Source organism: Maylandia zebra, linkage group LG16, assembly GCF_041146795.1.
Source record: "Maylandia zebra isolate NMK-2024a linkage group LG16, Mzebra_GT3a, whole genome shotgun sequence".
Lineage (NCBI taxonomy): Eukaryota > Metazoa > Chordata > Actinopteri > Cichliformes > Cichlidae > Maylandia > Maylandia zebra.
In genome coordinates this window covers 30,980,650-30,994,641 of record NC_135182.1, presented here as the reverse complement: position 1 = coordinate 30,994,641, position 13,992 = coordinate 30,980,650, and the positions used below count along the sequence as shown (strand labels likewise).

At 39.1% G+C, this 13,992-nt stretch overlaps 1 protein-coding gene across 1 annotated transcript; it reads right to left on the bottom strand.

Annotated features, from left to right (window-relative positions):
* Window positions 1–4,991: 4,991 nt before the first annotated feature.
* ormdl1 (ORMDL sphingolipid biosynthesis regulator 1) lies at window positions 4,992–13,679 on the bottom strand. The gene is made up of 4 exons (XM_004559141.3): window positions 13,527–13,679; window positions 11,755–11,934; window positions 9,098–9,249; window positions 4,992–8,202 (listed from the first exon to the last, which is right to left on the bottom strand). The coding sequence occupies exons 2-4, from the start codon at window positions 11,926–11,928 to the stop codon at window positions 8,067–8,069; spliced, it is 462 nt and encodes a 153-aa protein (XP_004559198.1). The 5' UTR covers window positions 11,929–11,934; window positions 13,527–13,679; the 3' UTR covers window positions 4,992–8,066.
* Between the last annotated feature and the right edge of the window lie 313 nt (window positions 13,680–13,992).

Below are 13,992 nucleotides of genomic sequence, written 5' to 3'. Positions count from 1 at the left end.
GATCTCTTTTCCTGATAAAACAATGACTCTGGCTAAGTCTGGTGATAATTACAATTACAAGAGACTGAGCAAAGACTGATAAAGTCCAATGCCATATATGTTGGCAGTATGCCACAATGCAGAGGCTTGATTTCCCGCTATAATACAGAGTATAACCCTCCACTGGACCCAAACGGCAACACATAAATAGAAAACACCACTTTCCCAGTTCCTGACCAGTGTTGGTCAAGTTACTTGGAAATAGCAATCAGTTACTAATTACTGATTACTTCTCCAAGAAAGTAATCCCATTACTTTACTGATTACTTATTTTCAAAAGTAATTAGTTACTTATTATTTAGTTGCTTTTTAAAAACATGATGCACAACCTGAATACATTATAAAGCCATAGAACTTTCAGCCCAGTTCTATTTTTTCTGCATAATCCAACATATAAAATTGAATCAAATGAAAAAGTCTATTTTTAAAACTTGTTATATTAGTTTTAATCTTTTAACTTTAGGCACATTGCAACAAGCAAAAATTAAATTCTATGCAACATCCTCTGATCGGAAGAAATTTGTTTAACATTTAAACCTATTTTCTGCATGAAATTTCCCCTTGTGGGACTAATAAAGGTATATCGATTCAATTCAATTCCAGCATATAAAATTAAATATTTTTTGTGTGCAAGTAAAACACAGCAAAAAAAATAAATAAAACCAAAGATTTAACAGCACTAAGTCCTGTTGCTCTTAAATCTATTTTCACCTGTTTAGCAGGAGAGGGGCTGGTGGAGGTTTGCCCGGTGCCGCAGCGGTCATGTCAGTGGGGGGGATCCGGGGGTTTCTCTGTGAATTTCACGTTTCCATGGCAGAGTGCTTGGGGCTTGCTCAGATTTGAAGTTTAATTTTTTTGCTGTAGTGAGAAGTTTTCTTTTCACGCAGACTTTACAGTGAACGCTAAGATTTTTGTCACTTTTTATGGAATCAAACTCAAAGTAATGTCAGTACGTCCAAGCCTTAAACTCTGCATGGTCGAGTTTGTAGAGTGTGTAGATCAATCCATTGTTGATCTACACACGCCTGTTGCTACCACAGATATCTCACACATGTACGTCATCGTCATGAGACACTCTCACAAACAAAATCATGGTTTAGTAACGCAGTAGCGCAGCATGCTTATGAGAAAGTAACAGTAATCTAATTACTTTTTTGCAACAGTAATACCTTACGTTACTCGTTACTTGAAAAAGTAATCAGATTACAGTAATGCTTAACGTGCTACTTCTTATCTCTGTTCCTGACGCAGTCCAGCTGATGTACCCGTTGCACCCTGCTGCACACTTATAATGACTGCAGCTACTTTACCTCATGAACAGTAAACAGAGAAAATCACAGAGTGCATACTTAGGAACATCTCCCCGCGGGACCGGATATGCTCTGAAATGGAGACCAGGTGATGCAGGCTGTCCATCTCAGTCGTCGAGGTTAATGTAACCTGTGGGGGCAACGATCTGATAATGTACCGGTAAAAGGAAATGAAAGCTCATTAGTGAAGTATGCAGGGCTGTTGGATGGAGCTCATCACTCAAGGGAATTCAGGTGAGTCATAAAGGGACAGAAAAAGAAACAAACTTCAAAACTTTGACTCCAGTCAAATGTGGAAACAACGGCAACAACCAAACTTCTGGTCATCTAAGCTACACATTTTGACGCTGATACTCAAACTGATCATTTATTAACATTTATTTGCAAGATAACTTTAGTATATTTAATAAAGCCATGCAAATCTTTACCATCTTTTTATGAATATTTATCAAGTTACAGGCCCTCAAAGTATGTGGGAGTTGGCTCTTTTTAATTCTCCTCAATTTTCCAGCAATTTGCAGCCTTATTCTTACTTATAGGAGATGTCCAGATGACAGGAGGACACAGGACGAATCAAGCTAGAAGATGAGCCTTGCATGCAAATTCATCGAAGGAGATCTATCACAGCTGCCCATGCCACATGGTGCTATGACCCTCGAATGTTTACCCTGCATACACTTTTTGAAGTTTTCTCCAGTGAATTATCAGAAACCGGGTCAGACATCCAGGGTAGCAATGCTAGTTTCTGCTCTTTTACTTCATGCATATTAAACTGGTGCAGTTTACTGAAAGGTTTAATGGATTTAAACCTCCCACGCACACATCCAAACCATCTCAGACTATCTTTACTACCTCTGCTCCTTGCACCGTCACATTTCCATTGGTCTCCCTGTCGTTCACACATGTATTCTGTCTAGCTTCTATTAGACTTTCATTCCTCTTCTCTCCACACCTCCACCTTTCCAGGCTCTCTTCAAATTGCTTTCCATTCTTAGTGCAGATCACAGTGGTTTCTGCAAACCTAACAGTCCACGGAGGCTCCTGGCTGAACTCACCTGTCAGACTGCCCATCACCACTGTAAACAAGAAAAGGCTCAGAACAGATCACTGATATAATCCCTTGAAACTAAGTCACTTGTGCTGCACACCTCACACTCCTCTGCCACTTCCTCATGCAGTACATCAGTTCCTCTCCTGGTACTTCTCCATCAACACTCTCAAAGCAAACATCACAGCTTTAGTGCTTTCTCAGCTGATGGTCACTCCTCTTTGCTGACCGTACAAATCAAATAAATAATAAAGAATTATTTTATTTCAGCATCAGAGACAGGGGTTTAGCACAGAACTCTGGCTCTTTAACATAAACAGCCTCAGTGGAGATCCCTTCTTTTCTTGATCTCCTACCCAGTAATTTAATACATCTACAATAACTCTGCAGAGTTTGATGTTAACTGCAAAAATAATTGAATTTGAATCTCAATTTCAAATTTGGATTCTCAAAGGTAAATGTACATGATTGGCTGAAACAGAAAATGTGTGCTTCTACAATAGAACACAAAGCAAAAGCAAACCAAGCAAACTCCTTGAATCACTACCTGATGATGTGTCTGCGTGGAAAAAGTCACAGGTGCCCCACGCACACCTTAAGTTTCCTGGAGGTAGAGTCTGGATGACTTAAAAAAAAATACAAAAACATTAAATTTGACACACAGAAGGTGAGGAGCTTCTCATTTGAAACAACTGAAAGCGAGCCGGTCCGGTGAGTCGGCGCATCCATCCAGTGCACAATGACACACTGAAATCACCAATGTAAATGCGGTGACTAAGGAAAGCTTCGGGAACGAGGTGAACACACTGGACAAAAGATATGTTATTCCTGCACTTATTTCACTCGCCATAGTGGGAAGACCTATGCTGCATGCAAAACATCACAGAAGGAAATAAAAGAGATCTCAATAGTGTTCTGCCATGATATTCATTCATAGGGCTGATAGCAGTTTATGTATATTTTAGTCAAGTTCAGTATGCAGTCCACTCTGTTGCGTTACTTGTAAATTTATTTTAAAAGAAATATACCTCAATCATGTGCTATGAAAGATGTCTGAATCTTTGTGTTGATCATCATGTCAGTTTTATAGCAAAAAGTGCTTTTCAGTCAGGCGCATTTCATTCCTTATCTCCAAAAAAAGCCAGTTTCAATATACACGAAAAGCTGAAAGGTGCGTTTTGCTATATTAACGGATTGTTGGGTAAAGTAAAAATCAGTGAATTGTAAATTATTGATGATTCGTCTCATAAGTCACGACACTGCTTTTACCTCCATAAACTGCCTTTATAAGAGGAAATTATCAGTATTGGTATTGGCAATACTCGTCCTGTAATTTCTTTTTTTCATATTGCATTGATACAAAAATTCGAAGTATTGCACAGCACTACCGTTAGTTTTGTTTTGTTTTTTTTACCCATTAGCTCAGAATAGTAAAAAATACTTCAGTAGGGGACTGAAGTATACATTAGTGAAAAGGATGATTCGGCGTTTTCTGCTTTGGTCTTATCTGATTGCAGAACCGGTTTCTCTACTATGCTAGAAACAATCCTCATGTGTTATGTAACATATTTATACATTGTCACCCATAAACCAGCTCCGGGTTAAAACACTGAACTGCTGTTACTGCTATTATTACATTTAATCTAAAGTTGCAAAACCAGTGAGTGCTCAGATGTGCTCGTCTCCATCTAGTGGTCAATTTTATTTACTGCAAATACATTCATTCATTCCAACTTCAGTTAGAGGAAAGTTCTGGAGAAAATCACAAGCAGTATTTCTTTGATATTTATTTGATTAGTTTTAATTTAGAATTTAGACTCAAATTACACCGATGATTTAGATTCAGAAAAAGACACGGTGGCTGCAGAATAACCCTGACACCTTCACTGTAGCTGAAATAGACAGGTACTTCTATTGCTTTTCTACTCTGAGCACTTTCTTACTACCAATTTTGTTCACTCAGTCCTACAAGTGTTTTTAACCCAACATTCACACAAGGATGGAGCAACTCCGGTGTCTTGCCCAAGGATACTCTGGAGTAGCTGGGTATCAAACCAGTGACCTTCCAGTTAGTAGAGCTGCTTTATTTATGTAAGAGATTATGAAGATCTCATGAACTCATGTGAAGTTATAGAGAGGGTGTATCACTAATATAGGTCATCTCAGGCTGTTGAAATCTTCTGGTTGTGAGGGAAAAGTTGACCTAAAAAAGAAGGGGCTAAAATTTCTTGCTTCGGACAGGGGATAAACTGAGGATAAACCCAGGATGAGATAAATATGGATTATTTTGAACTGAATAATAAAATCTACGGATGAAGACATGCAGGTAGAAGTAAACAGAATAGCTCCTATTTAATATGCCTTTATGTAGATGAAACCTGATAGCTCTGTGACGATAGCACTCCTAAACAAAGGTATCCAATACAGCTGATTATTACTCTTCAGGCACTGAAGAGTAACATCTGTGAAATTCTGATAAGTCCTGAAAGAATTCCTCATTTCTCAGCTTATACTTTTGTGGCAAAGTACCCGAGAGCCTCATTGTAGTCGTCAACTTCAGAAACTCGACGAAGCAATTAAGACGTGAGACGGAGTAGACGGAGGGCAAACATTTTAATAAGATTAAGAACCAGAAATATCAAGTACTACAAGCTATGGCCAAACAAAGTAGGACTCGCTGCCTCAATTATAGCCAAAAAAACCAACAAAAACAAATCAAATAATCCCTCAAAGTATGAAGAGAGTGGCTACATGAGTGTAAGTTCATCACAAAGACACTGGAGCTCCCTCAGTAAACACTTAATCTGACAACAATAATCTGTCTCATTTCTACATAAAGGACATAATATTCACTCACACATTCACTCACACGCACTCACAAAGAGTACAATGAGAAACGCCTGCTGTTCTGATTGGTTACAAATGATTCACAAAGGAAATCATGCACCTGAAGAGCTTGATTCTGTTCTTCCTCAGCACGAAAATGTCTGACACCCGTTACAAAACCAGACTGTACCGGTAAACAGCGAGCCATGGGCTCCTACCCTCACGAAGTAAGACATATTTGAAAAATACATTTGCAACATCTTTGTGACTAGAAACACAATTTGCATCACTGTGTGTGAGATGAGAGCAAAGAAAGGAAGAAAAGTAAACTCAGCCTAAAGCCTCACTGATGCCTGGGCCCGCCCAGGTCGACGCAGGCCGAAAATACATCATTAAATATTCACATAAGTTAGTAATGCGTATGGCATCCTGTCATGTACAGACATATCATCTTTAAACCAGAGGGATGCACCACAAAGCAAACTGAACACAGCCAGGCCTCCTTTCAGAGATAACAGGTGTCATGAAGGTGAGATGTGTTTATCCCGACTCTGTGTTGAAGAAAAAAGGAGCAGATCACACTGAGCAGTGAAGACTTTACGATAATTACTACAGCCAAACATCAGGCCAGAAAGAAAGTTTCTTACAAAGATGGGACTCAATACAAAAGTTCTGAATCTCTGCCCATGAAAAAAAAAAAATGAAACCATTCACTTTGACATTGCCTCCTCATGCACGCTGATTTTTGATCGCTCCATGGAAGTCTCGACTCCTCACACCGTTTCTGTATCATGTCCTGAATCACTCCCAGTTCGCCTGAATTGCAGCTTTTTCCACTTTCATTTCAGTTTGCGTCTGTGCAAGTATGTGCTGTTGCCATCTTAGCTTTATGACACCACGAGGATGGGCTGGATCTGACCAACTCCTGTAGCACTGGCTTGTCATTCACATAACTATAGCCTCTGACCCTGATGGGGAGCTTAATTTAAAAAACAACAACAAAAAAAACCCCAAAACTGCATGTTTTAAATATTTAAAAGTAGAAAGTGTAGTAAGTGGATGAATTAGGGGGAGGGGAGGGTAATTATTCCAAATATTTCCACAAAATCTGGCTTCTTTATGCAGCCAGATTACTCGACCATTAAAAGACTGCAGATATAAGGCACTAATGCACTGGCTTCATGTTTCAGACATGGAAGCAATGGTCATCTCTTCTGTACAGCTTCGGCTAATTTGCTTTCTGCCACACACGCTTTAGGATGTCTGACTTCAGGAGGTAAAAAGTGCTATACAAAACCCAATGCATGTGCAAAAAAGATGAAGCCTCCACAGGGTAAGAAATGTTACATATAGATTTCACTGCTTTAGCTGCATGTTGTTTGTCTTGTGTAGTTGTAGTTGAGCAAAAAGCTAGACTATGCAGGTAAACAATGTAAGGCAACTAGTCAGAACTGCTTGCAACTGAACCAAAACTTGTAGGGGTTTTCCCCCGCACCTTCATTCCCCATTGTGGCACTTCCTGAACAAAACATATTGTGACTCACAAATGCTTGGATGAAGAGCCAATATTCAGCGAATTTACATTTCTTCATTTCTGAGTAAAGCGAGCAATGCAACTGCTCTGACCAACCACATTTCAAGACGTTAAATTACCTCTCTAAATCTGAGGAAATTTGAGACTAATAAAAACTAGGGATGCCTTTTCAGATTCAGACAACCTTCAAAATCAGTCTGCAGGAACCCTGTTCTAGTTGCCCCCTTCACTCATTGTCAACTTTTCCAAACAACTTTGCGTGATCTTTTCCTTCCTTTCTACCACCGCCATGAGAGTTCTACCTTAAAACCCGTCTTTCATTTCAGCAGGTTTGTGAAGTCATTATTCCACAGTATTTCTTGCAGTGGATCAGATATTTTATATGGGAATAAAAATAACGATGGGCAGAATCTCTGAATCATTGGTGAACCACTGGTCAACTGCAGGTACTGCCTTCCAATTCGGGTTACGTCGTTGTTTCTAAGTTTGTGCCAGTAGGATTTATTTATGGGGTGGAAATGCATGGAACAAGTTCTAGGATTTCGCGATCTAAAACTAGCCATAGTGGTGTCCAAGGAAACAATTTTGAAGGAGAGATCAGCAAACATTAAAGATATTAAGAATTTTGATTAACATGGGCAGAGCTGTGGAGCTTTGCGATCACACACTGCTCAGTGTTTTCTCTTTGCTGCAGTTTATTCCTAACACAACTCAGGAAGTGCATTCAGGCCTGACCCTGTCCCATAACAAAGGATGAAAATCACTTGAGTTTTTGGCCATTTCAAAGTGGAAGTAAGTTTACTGACTGAATATTAGACAAATCAGTGTTCTACTCTGCTTTACATCAGCAGGAAATTATGAACAAACATAAAAGCACGTTTTCTGCATTGCCAGCCTAATGCATTTAAATCCCTGTTGCTGTAACAGTTTGTTCAACTAAAACTGCATAGCTTCTTTGGGGGCATTACAAACACACGGCTCAACAGGTTTTGCATATATAACCTCAGCTGAAAATCTGTACTGCTCATTAACAGATAATGTTACACAAAAACTTTGAATGTAACCTCCGCCCAGAGCTGAGTCATCTGGTTTAAAAAAAACAACAAAAAACAAAACAAAAAACAGAGCTACCTTCATGACGCTGAAAACTCTTTAGGCTCAACGTACCTCGTTTCGTAGTGCACCCCTCTGGTGTTACTATACGACAACAGCGGCCGTTACACAAACTGTATGACTTGGTACACACATCGGCGGTACAGACTACACAGGAATTAGCTTCAGTTGCTGAGAGGCGCAGCATTTACAATTATTAATACTTGTTGATGCCAAGAATTCTGACTCCATGCAGCTGTGGCAGTTTGGGGATCAGGACACTCAGAAGCGAGGCAGTGTTGATGACAAAGTGTGTTGTGTTGTATTTTGTATAGAAACTTGCCAGGAAGTATCTGTAAAGGTAGGAAAAAAAAGACAGTGTGTTAGAAATACATTGCAGCATTTTGGTTTCAATCAAATAAAAATAGATAAATAAATACAACGCCTCCTAAAGTAAGTCACTTTCCACAGACACAAAAAGTAAAACATTTTTTCCAGTCTGCCACTGGGCTCTATGAATAGTTGCCCGTCTTTCACACTATCATAACAACTATACAGTACAGAACTATGTCACCAGCATAAAAACGGACATCATAGTTGGTCAATGTGAATGAGACTGGACCCAATACTGAACCCTGTGGAACTCCCCTAATCACGTAAAATGGTTCAGGTAATAAAGTCCTGAAACCATTTATAGGATAAAAATAAAAGACACACATATCCTCTGCTCAGGCCCAGAAATGCTTAGATGTTTTTATTTTCAGGGACAGTCTCTTTGACTCACATGTGGAAGCTGAGATGTGCAGCCAGGCTTCACCTCAGCCAACTGAAGTCACTGAGCTGTACCTCTCCACAGAGTTTGTGCCTTCCAGAGAATTGTGTGTTAATTATCTGTTAATTAATACCGTTTTCTGTGGAGTTACTAGGATGTGGAGTCTACCACCAATGGCTAATGGTTTACTATTGTACAACCATAGAAACTAAGAGGTTTTTTGTGGCACGCTGTAAACATCTTATTTCTGCTGTAGAGCATTTTAACATGGGAGTCTGTGTCACTGTTGGAGCCAGGCTCAAACGGGCATTCATGGATTCAAAATCTTTGGTAGTTCCATGTCACTAGTATCATTTTCCTAGAAGTTTCCACTTGGCATTCTCTCACACATGGTAATGTCCACAGAACTATCAGGGTTGGAGGTACATGTCTAAAGACAACAGGTTCAGAAAGAATCATTGGTATATAATACGTACAGAATAATTGGGGAGATGGTGAAGAACTTTCTAGATGAGGTGAACTGAACGCCATAGTCGAGCTGCTCCCAGTGAGTAAGAAGTCTGGCTTTTCCTTGGTCAGGGGTCTCAAAAGGGGTGCCTTTGACTGCATGCATGAAGACATACATTCCCTGTGGAGTGGAAACTGCAGTCAATAGTGTACTGACAGACTGGCCAAAAAGAAATGTGATGTCCTCTTATTGTCAACTACGAGGGCAATCTCAAAAGTAGGTCTCCTATTGTTTTAGAAATACAACCCATTTATTTTCCATAATATTTACATCATTTTAAAGCTTGAAGACTTATTTATTTTTCCTACATAATCACCATTTCGGTCGATGCAGTTTTACAATGCCCATGTCGATCTCCTGGCAAACTTTTGTTGGAACTTCATCACCCACCCACCCTACAGTCTGGACTTCAGACCCAGTGACTACCACCTGTTCCCAAAGTTGAAAGAACATTTGTCCAGTAGGCAATTCTGCAGCGGCCGTGAGCAGGTAATGACATGGGCATTGTAAAACTGCCACAGCGTCTACAACAATGCATCGACCAAAATGGTGATTATGTAGAAAAATAAGTCTTCAAGCTTTAAAATGATGCGAATATTATGGAAAATAAATGGTTGTTTGTATTTCCCAAAAAATAAATACCTTACTTTTGGGATTCCCCTCGTAAGTTAGCCATCTTGGGAGGTTCTAATTACATGTCTGTGTCCAAAACACTGGAGCTTTAGATGGAAAAAGCTGCAATACAGAGGGAAATGTAATGAAACTTAAGCGCTGACATACGGCCAAGAAATAATCACCACACTGATGGTGTATTGTGGTGGAAAACAATAGGCTATAGTTGACCTCAGCCGCTACTGTTAATAGCCTTCCTTATTGGCTGTGATACACAATCCTTGAGCTCAAACTGTTCAATGACGTCACCCACATCAACTCTCTTCATTTGAGGCCAGCCATGCAGCAATGAAAGGTCACTCTTGTCAGACTTTGAGGCATGGGGAAATTATCATAATAGGTCAGTCATCAGGCTGTCACAAGGAAAACCGCCTTAAGACAAAACAGGGTTCCTGAATCAAACTGATAAGCGTTAGAAATCAGAATTAACACAAAACTTTCTTGAAATAATATAGGGGATAGCTCAGTAGGTAGAGTGGTGGCCCATGATCGGAAGGTCGGGGGTTCGACTCCACTGAACGGCTACCCTGAGGTACCCCTGAGCAAGGTACCGTCCCTACACACTGCTCCCCGGGCGCTGCACTGGTGGCTGCCCACTGCTTCACTGGGTGAATGGGTTAAATGCAGAGGAACTATTTCCCTATGGGGACTAACACACACACTTTACACTTTTACATAGAATTTAATGCTTTTCTTGCCAAACACAGAAAATTATTTTTTAATTATTTATTTATTTTAACTATGGACTGTTGGTTAGAACAAAACAAGGATTTTGAAGACCTCACTTTGATCTGTTAAATTTAAAAATGTTAACTTTGTTGTTTATTAACCCTCTAATAAAAGAAAATGTATTCAAATTAAATTTTGGAGGCGAATACTTTTTCAGTCTTTTGACCAATGTGGCTTTTTCAGGACCAATACAGATCCTTAGTAAACTTGGAGACAAATAAACAAAATCAGCATCTGACCTCACCATCCCACTTATGTAAAAATAATCAAAAAGACAACGTGATATATTTTGACACCACTAGAATCTTAAAAAACATAGCAAGATAAATAGACATACTGTATAGTAAAATATCAGTACATCGTCCTGCTCAGAGAAGGCCTTCAGTAGATGACCACAGCTGCATTATTTGACCATTTTTCTGTGACATGTGGCCATTACTAACCAGATTATAGAAATCTGATATTATCAAAGATGTAGGGCTCTGTTCCATCTTAAAAGAAAAAAAACAAAACAAAGAAAACGCATCACTGTCAGTATTTTTCCTGAGTACTTGTTAAAAATAAACAAATGCAAATAAATTTTAGAGACTTTAATATCCAGTGAAGTGGACTTTTCAGGGAAACTGCGAGAGATGGTTTTCATTAATATTTATAAGATATAAGAGAAACTTTAGCAGTGGATGAATTCTACTTTGAGCACATGCTGATTTTCCTGTTGCTTTGGGGACGTTGCTAATGGAAATAAAAGTTAATCCACGAGATCCTCATGTCTTTGGACACAGCAAGTGCAAGATTTGGAATCAGAGCTGCTGCTGAAACAGGTTAACGAAAGCGTGTCACATGTGAGAGTGTTGGCAAACCTGAAATAAACTACTGCTCAACCCACCAGGTCAGTCTGGGCTGTAACTCAGAGCATTTCCTGCAAGACATTTGGAGCGTGAACAGACTGAAAATCATGACCAAACCACTGCAGTTTAGCTGGCTTGTCCAGCGCCTGTGTGAAATACAGCAGCTGGAAGTCAGAGATGTCATATTTCAGTTTATGCAATGCAATTCAAAGCATTGAATTGCATTCTTTCCCCCCCCCTCAATCATATTTTTTGTTGCTCCTTTTGGCACCATCTAAACAGCCTTTCTCTATGTAGAAAAACCCCTGAACAGCCTGGTTTGTTTCTGAAGCTCAGATAGCAGCACTGACACAGCATGAGAGAAAACTGAACTTACTAAGTTGTGAATGACATTTGTTAGAGTCCACACCACGGGCACGCTGAAGAAGGGTATGCTCAGGAGCACGATGTGAAGCACACCAACACCAAGTGCGTAGGTCAGCCAAATCCCTCGACTGTTCATCACTCGGGTGTTTGGGTTCACCTCGCTGTGAGCCACACCCACATTCATCCTGGTCTGTGGACAGAAAGACATTCACAAAATCACTTCTGTTATACACATTATAAAAAAAAGCTATTCCACCTGTTTTGTGTTAAAAAACCTGGAGGTTGAATGTTTAAACTGAATTCAAAGAGCTGAGCATCGAGGTGGAGAGAAACTGATTGCAGGGATTTAGGGGTGGAGTTGTATTTATAGATAACACCACCATAATCCAGCATCACTAATCCACCTCTTATTGAGTATGTTCACCCCATGTCTAAATGGGTACCTCTGATGTGTTTTGCTAAAAAATAAATAAATAAATGAATAAATCCAACTTTTAAAATGAGAGTTTCCTCACACTTAACTCCTCCGTGAAACTCACTGTAATCTATTGTGTTTAGTCTCATTTACATTTACTAATTTTAAGTTCTTAGACAACAGTGAAGGTTTGTTGCAGTTCAGTGGCAGAAACTTTTAATCTGACTGCATTTTAACATGGACAAAAAGAAAAAACAAAAACAATCAAATTCAATAGGATGGTCAACTATGATCAACACTCAGCCCCTTTAATGGATACACCAGTCAAAACACTCATTAAGACGAATATCGGTAAATTAGCCAGAAATGCATTTAGACATATTTAAAAAATGTCCACAAAACCATTTCTAGTGTTTACAGAAGACGTTCCAAAAATGAAAAAAAAAAAAAAAGACTCCAGAGAAAATATCTGGTTGATATGGTTGAAATATCTGCTTCGAGCTGACAACAGCAACTTAAAAACAACACTAACTCAAATAATTATCACAGTTATCCACAAGAGCATCTCTGATTACAAAAAATGTCCAATCTTTAAAAAGGTAATACCGAATGTATCTAATAAAGTGGCTGATAATTAGATAAATCACAGTAACAGCATGTACCGGGTTTAGCTCTGAAAAAACAAGCTGACTGTAACTGTATGAATTTTATCTCTATATGGTGCAGCTGTTATTTTGAAAATCAAATTACACTATCAAAGTATGTCTGTAGTACTTGGTATAACAATAACGGGGGTGGAGGGCCTTATGTAACTGGTTAAACTTTGGCCTCTGACACACTTTCTAAATAGATAAAGGACAGATCAGAGCTCAAGTTGTTATTAAAACAGCTAGCATAGTCCAGTAAGTGCATCGTTATTTTAACGGACAAATGACATATATACAGCACTGAGTGCGGCGGTTAATGACTCAAATTTTAATATTAGTCTCAAATAGTGTTCACTGTGGTCATTAACTGCTGCTCTTGTCAGCAGACATGCAAATGATATTACAGAAAGACCCAGGGAAAAAAAAGTCACTATCTGCTTAACTTTTGTGTAACAGCACACCACACTAGCCTTAAAATCACCCAGGAGGCACCAAGTCAACTTATGTTCACTGCACTTGTTATGAAACTGGTGTAAACCTGGTATTTAGCAGCAACCCAACCCTCACAAATAGTTGTATAAACAAGGAACGCCTCCCTTGATTGTTTTTTCCCAGGATATAGCCGGACCCCCGAACAACCACTCTTCCTAAACCAAGTTGAATTCAATTAAATACAAAAAGGAAAAGAAACCTCCGACAATCCCAGAGTGCGAGACTTACAGCTAGTAGCAAGCAGTGAAGGTATTTGCACGAACAAACTGCTGCAAGAGAAACGCTTTTTCCTCCTGTTGTGCTCAGCTCCCAGACAGTGCAGACGGCACGACGTAGACGGACACCACCGGAAGTAGACGCGGATTTAGGGAGTTTTTACCCGGGGTATTTTTAACTCCACGGTTTGACTTGTAAGGCCGTTTCCCCGCCCCCTAACGGCTCACACCAATCAATACGCCAATGAATAAATACTATGGGAATACATGTTATTTATTTAATGTTTAAATACATTTATTTAAATGTATTTAAATTCATAAATTATTTAAATATTAATTTAATATTTAAATATTAATTTTTATTTTTAATTTTTATTTTTCATAACAAGTGCAGTGAACATAAGTTAACTTGGTGCTTCCTGGGTGATTTTAAGGCTAGTGTGGCGTGCTGTTACACAAAATTTAATTATTTTTAATAT

Coding starts and splice junctions, on each gene's coding strand:
- ormdl1 (XM_004559141.3), bottom strand. CDS start 11,928: ATGAATGTGGGTGTGGCTCACAGCGAGGTGAACCCAAACACCCGAGTG. Junction 9,250..11,754: donor CAAATGTCATTCACAACTTA/GTAAGTTCAGTT, acceptor TCCACTCCACAG/GGAATGTATGTCTTCATGCA. Junction 8,203..9,097: donor ACCATCTCCCCAATTATTCT/GTACGTATTATA, acceptor CTACCTTTACAG/ATACTTCCTGGCAAGTTTCT.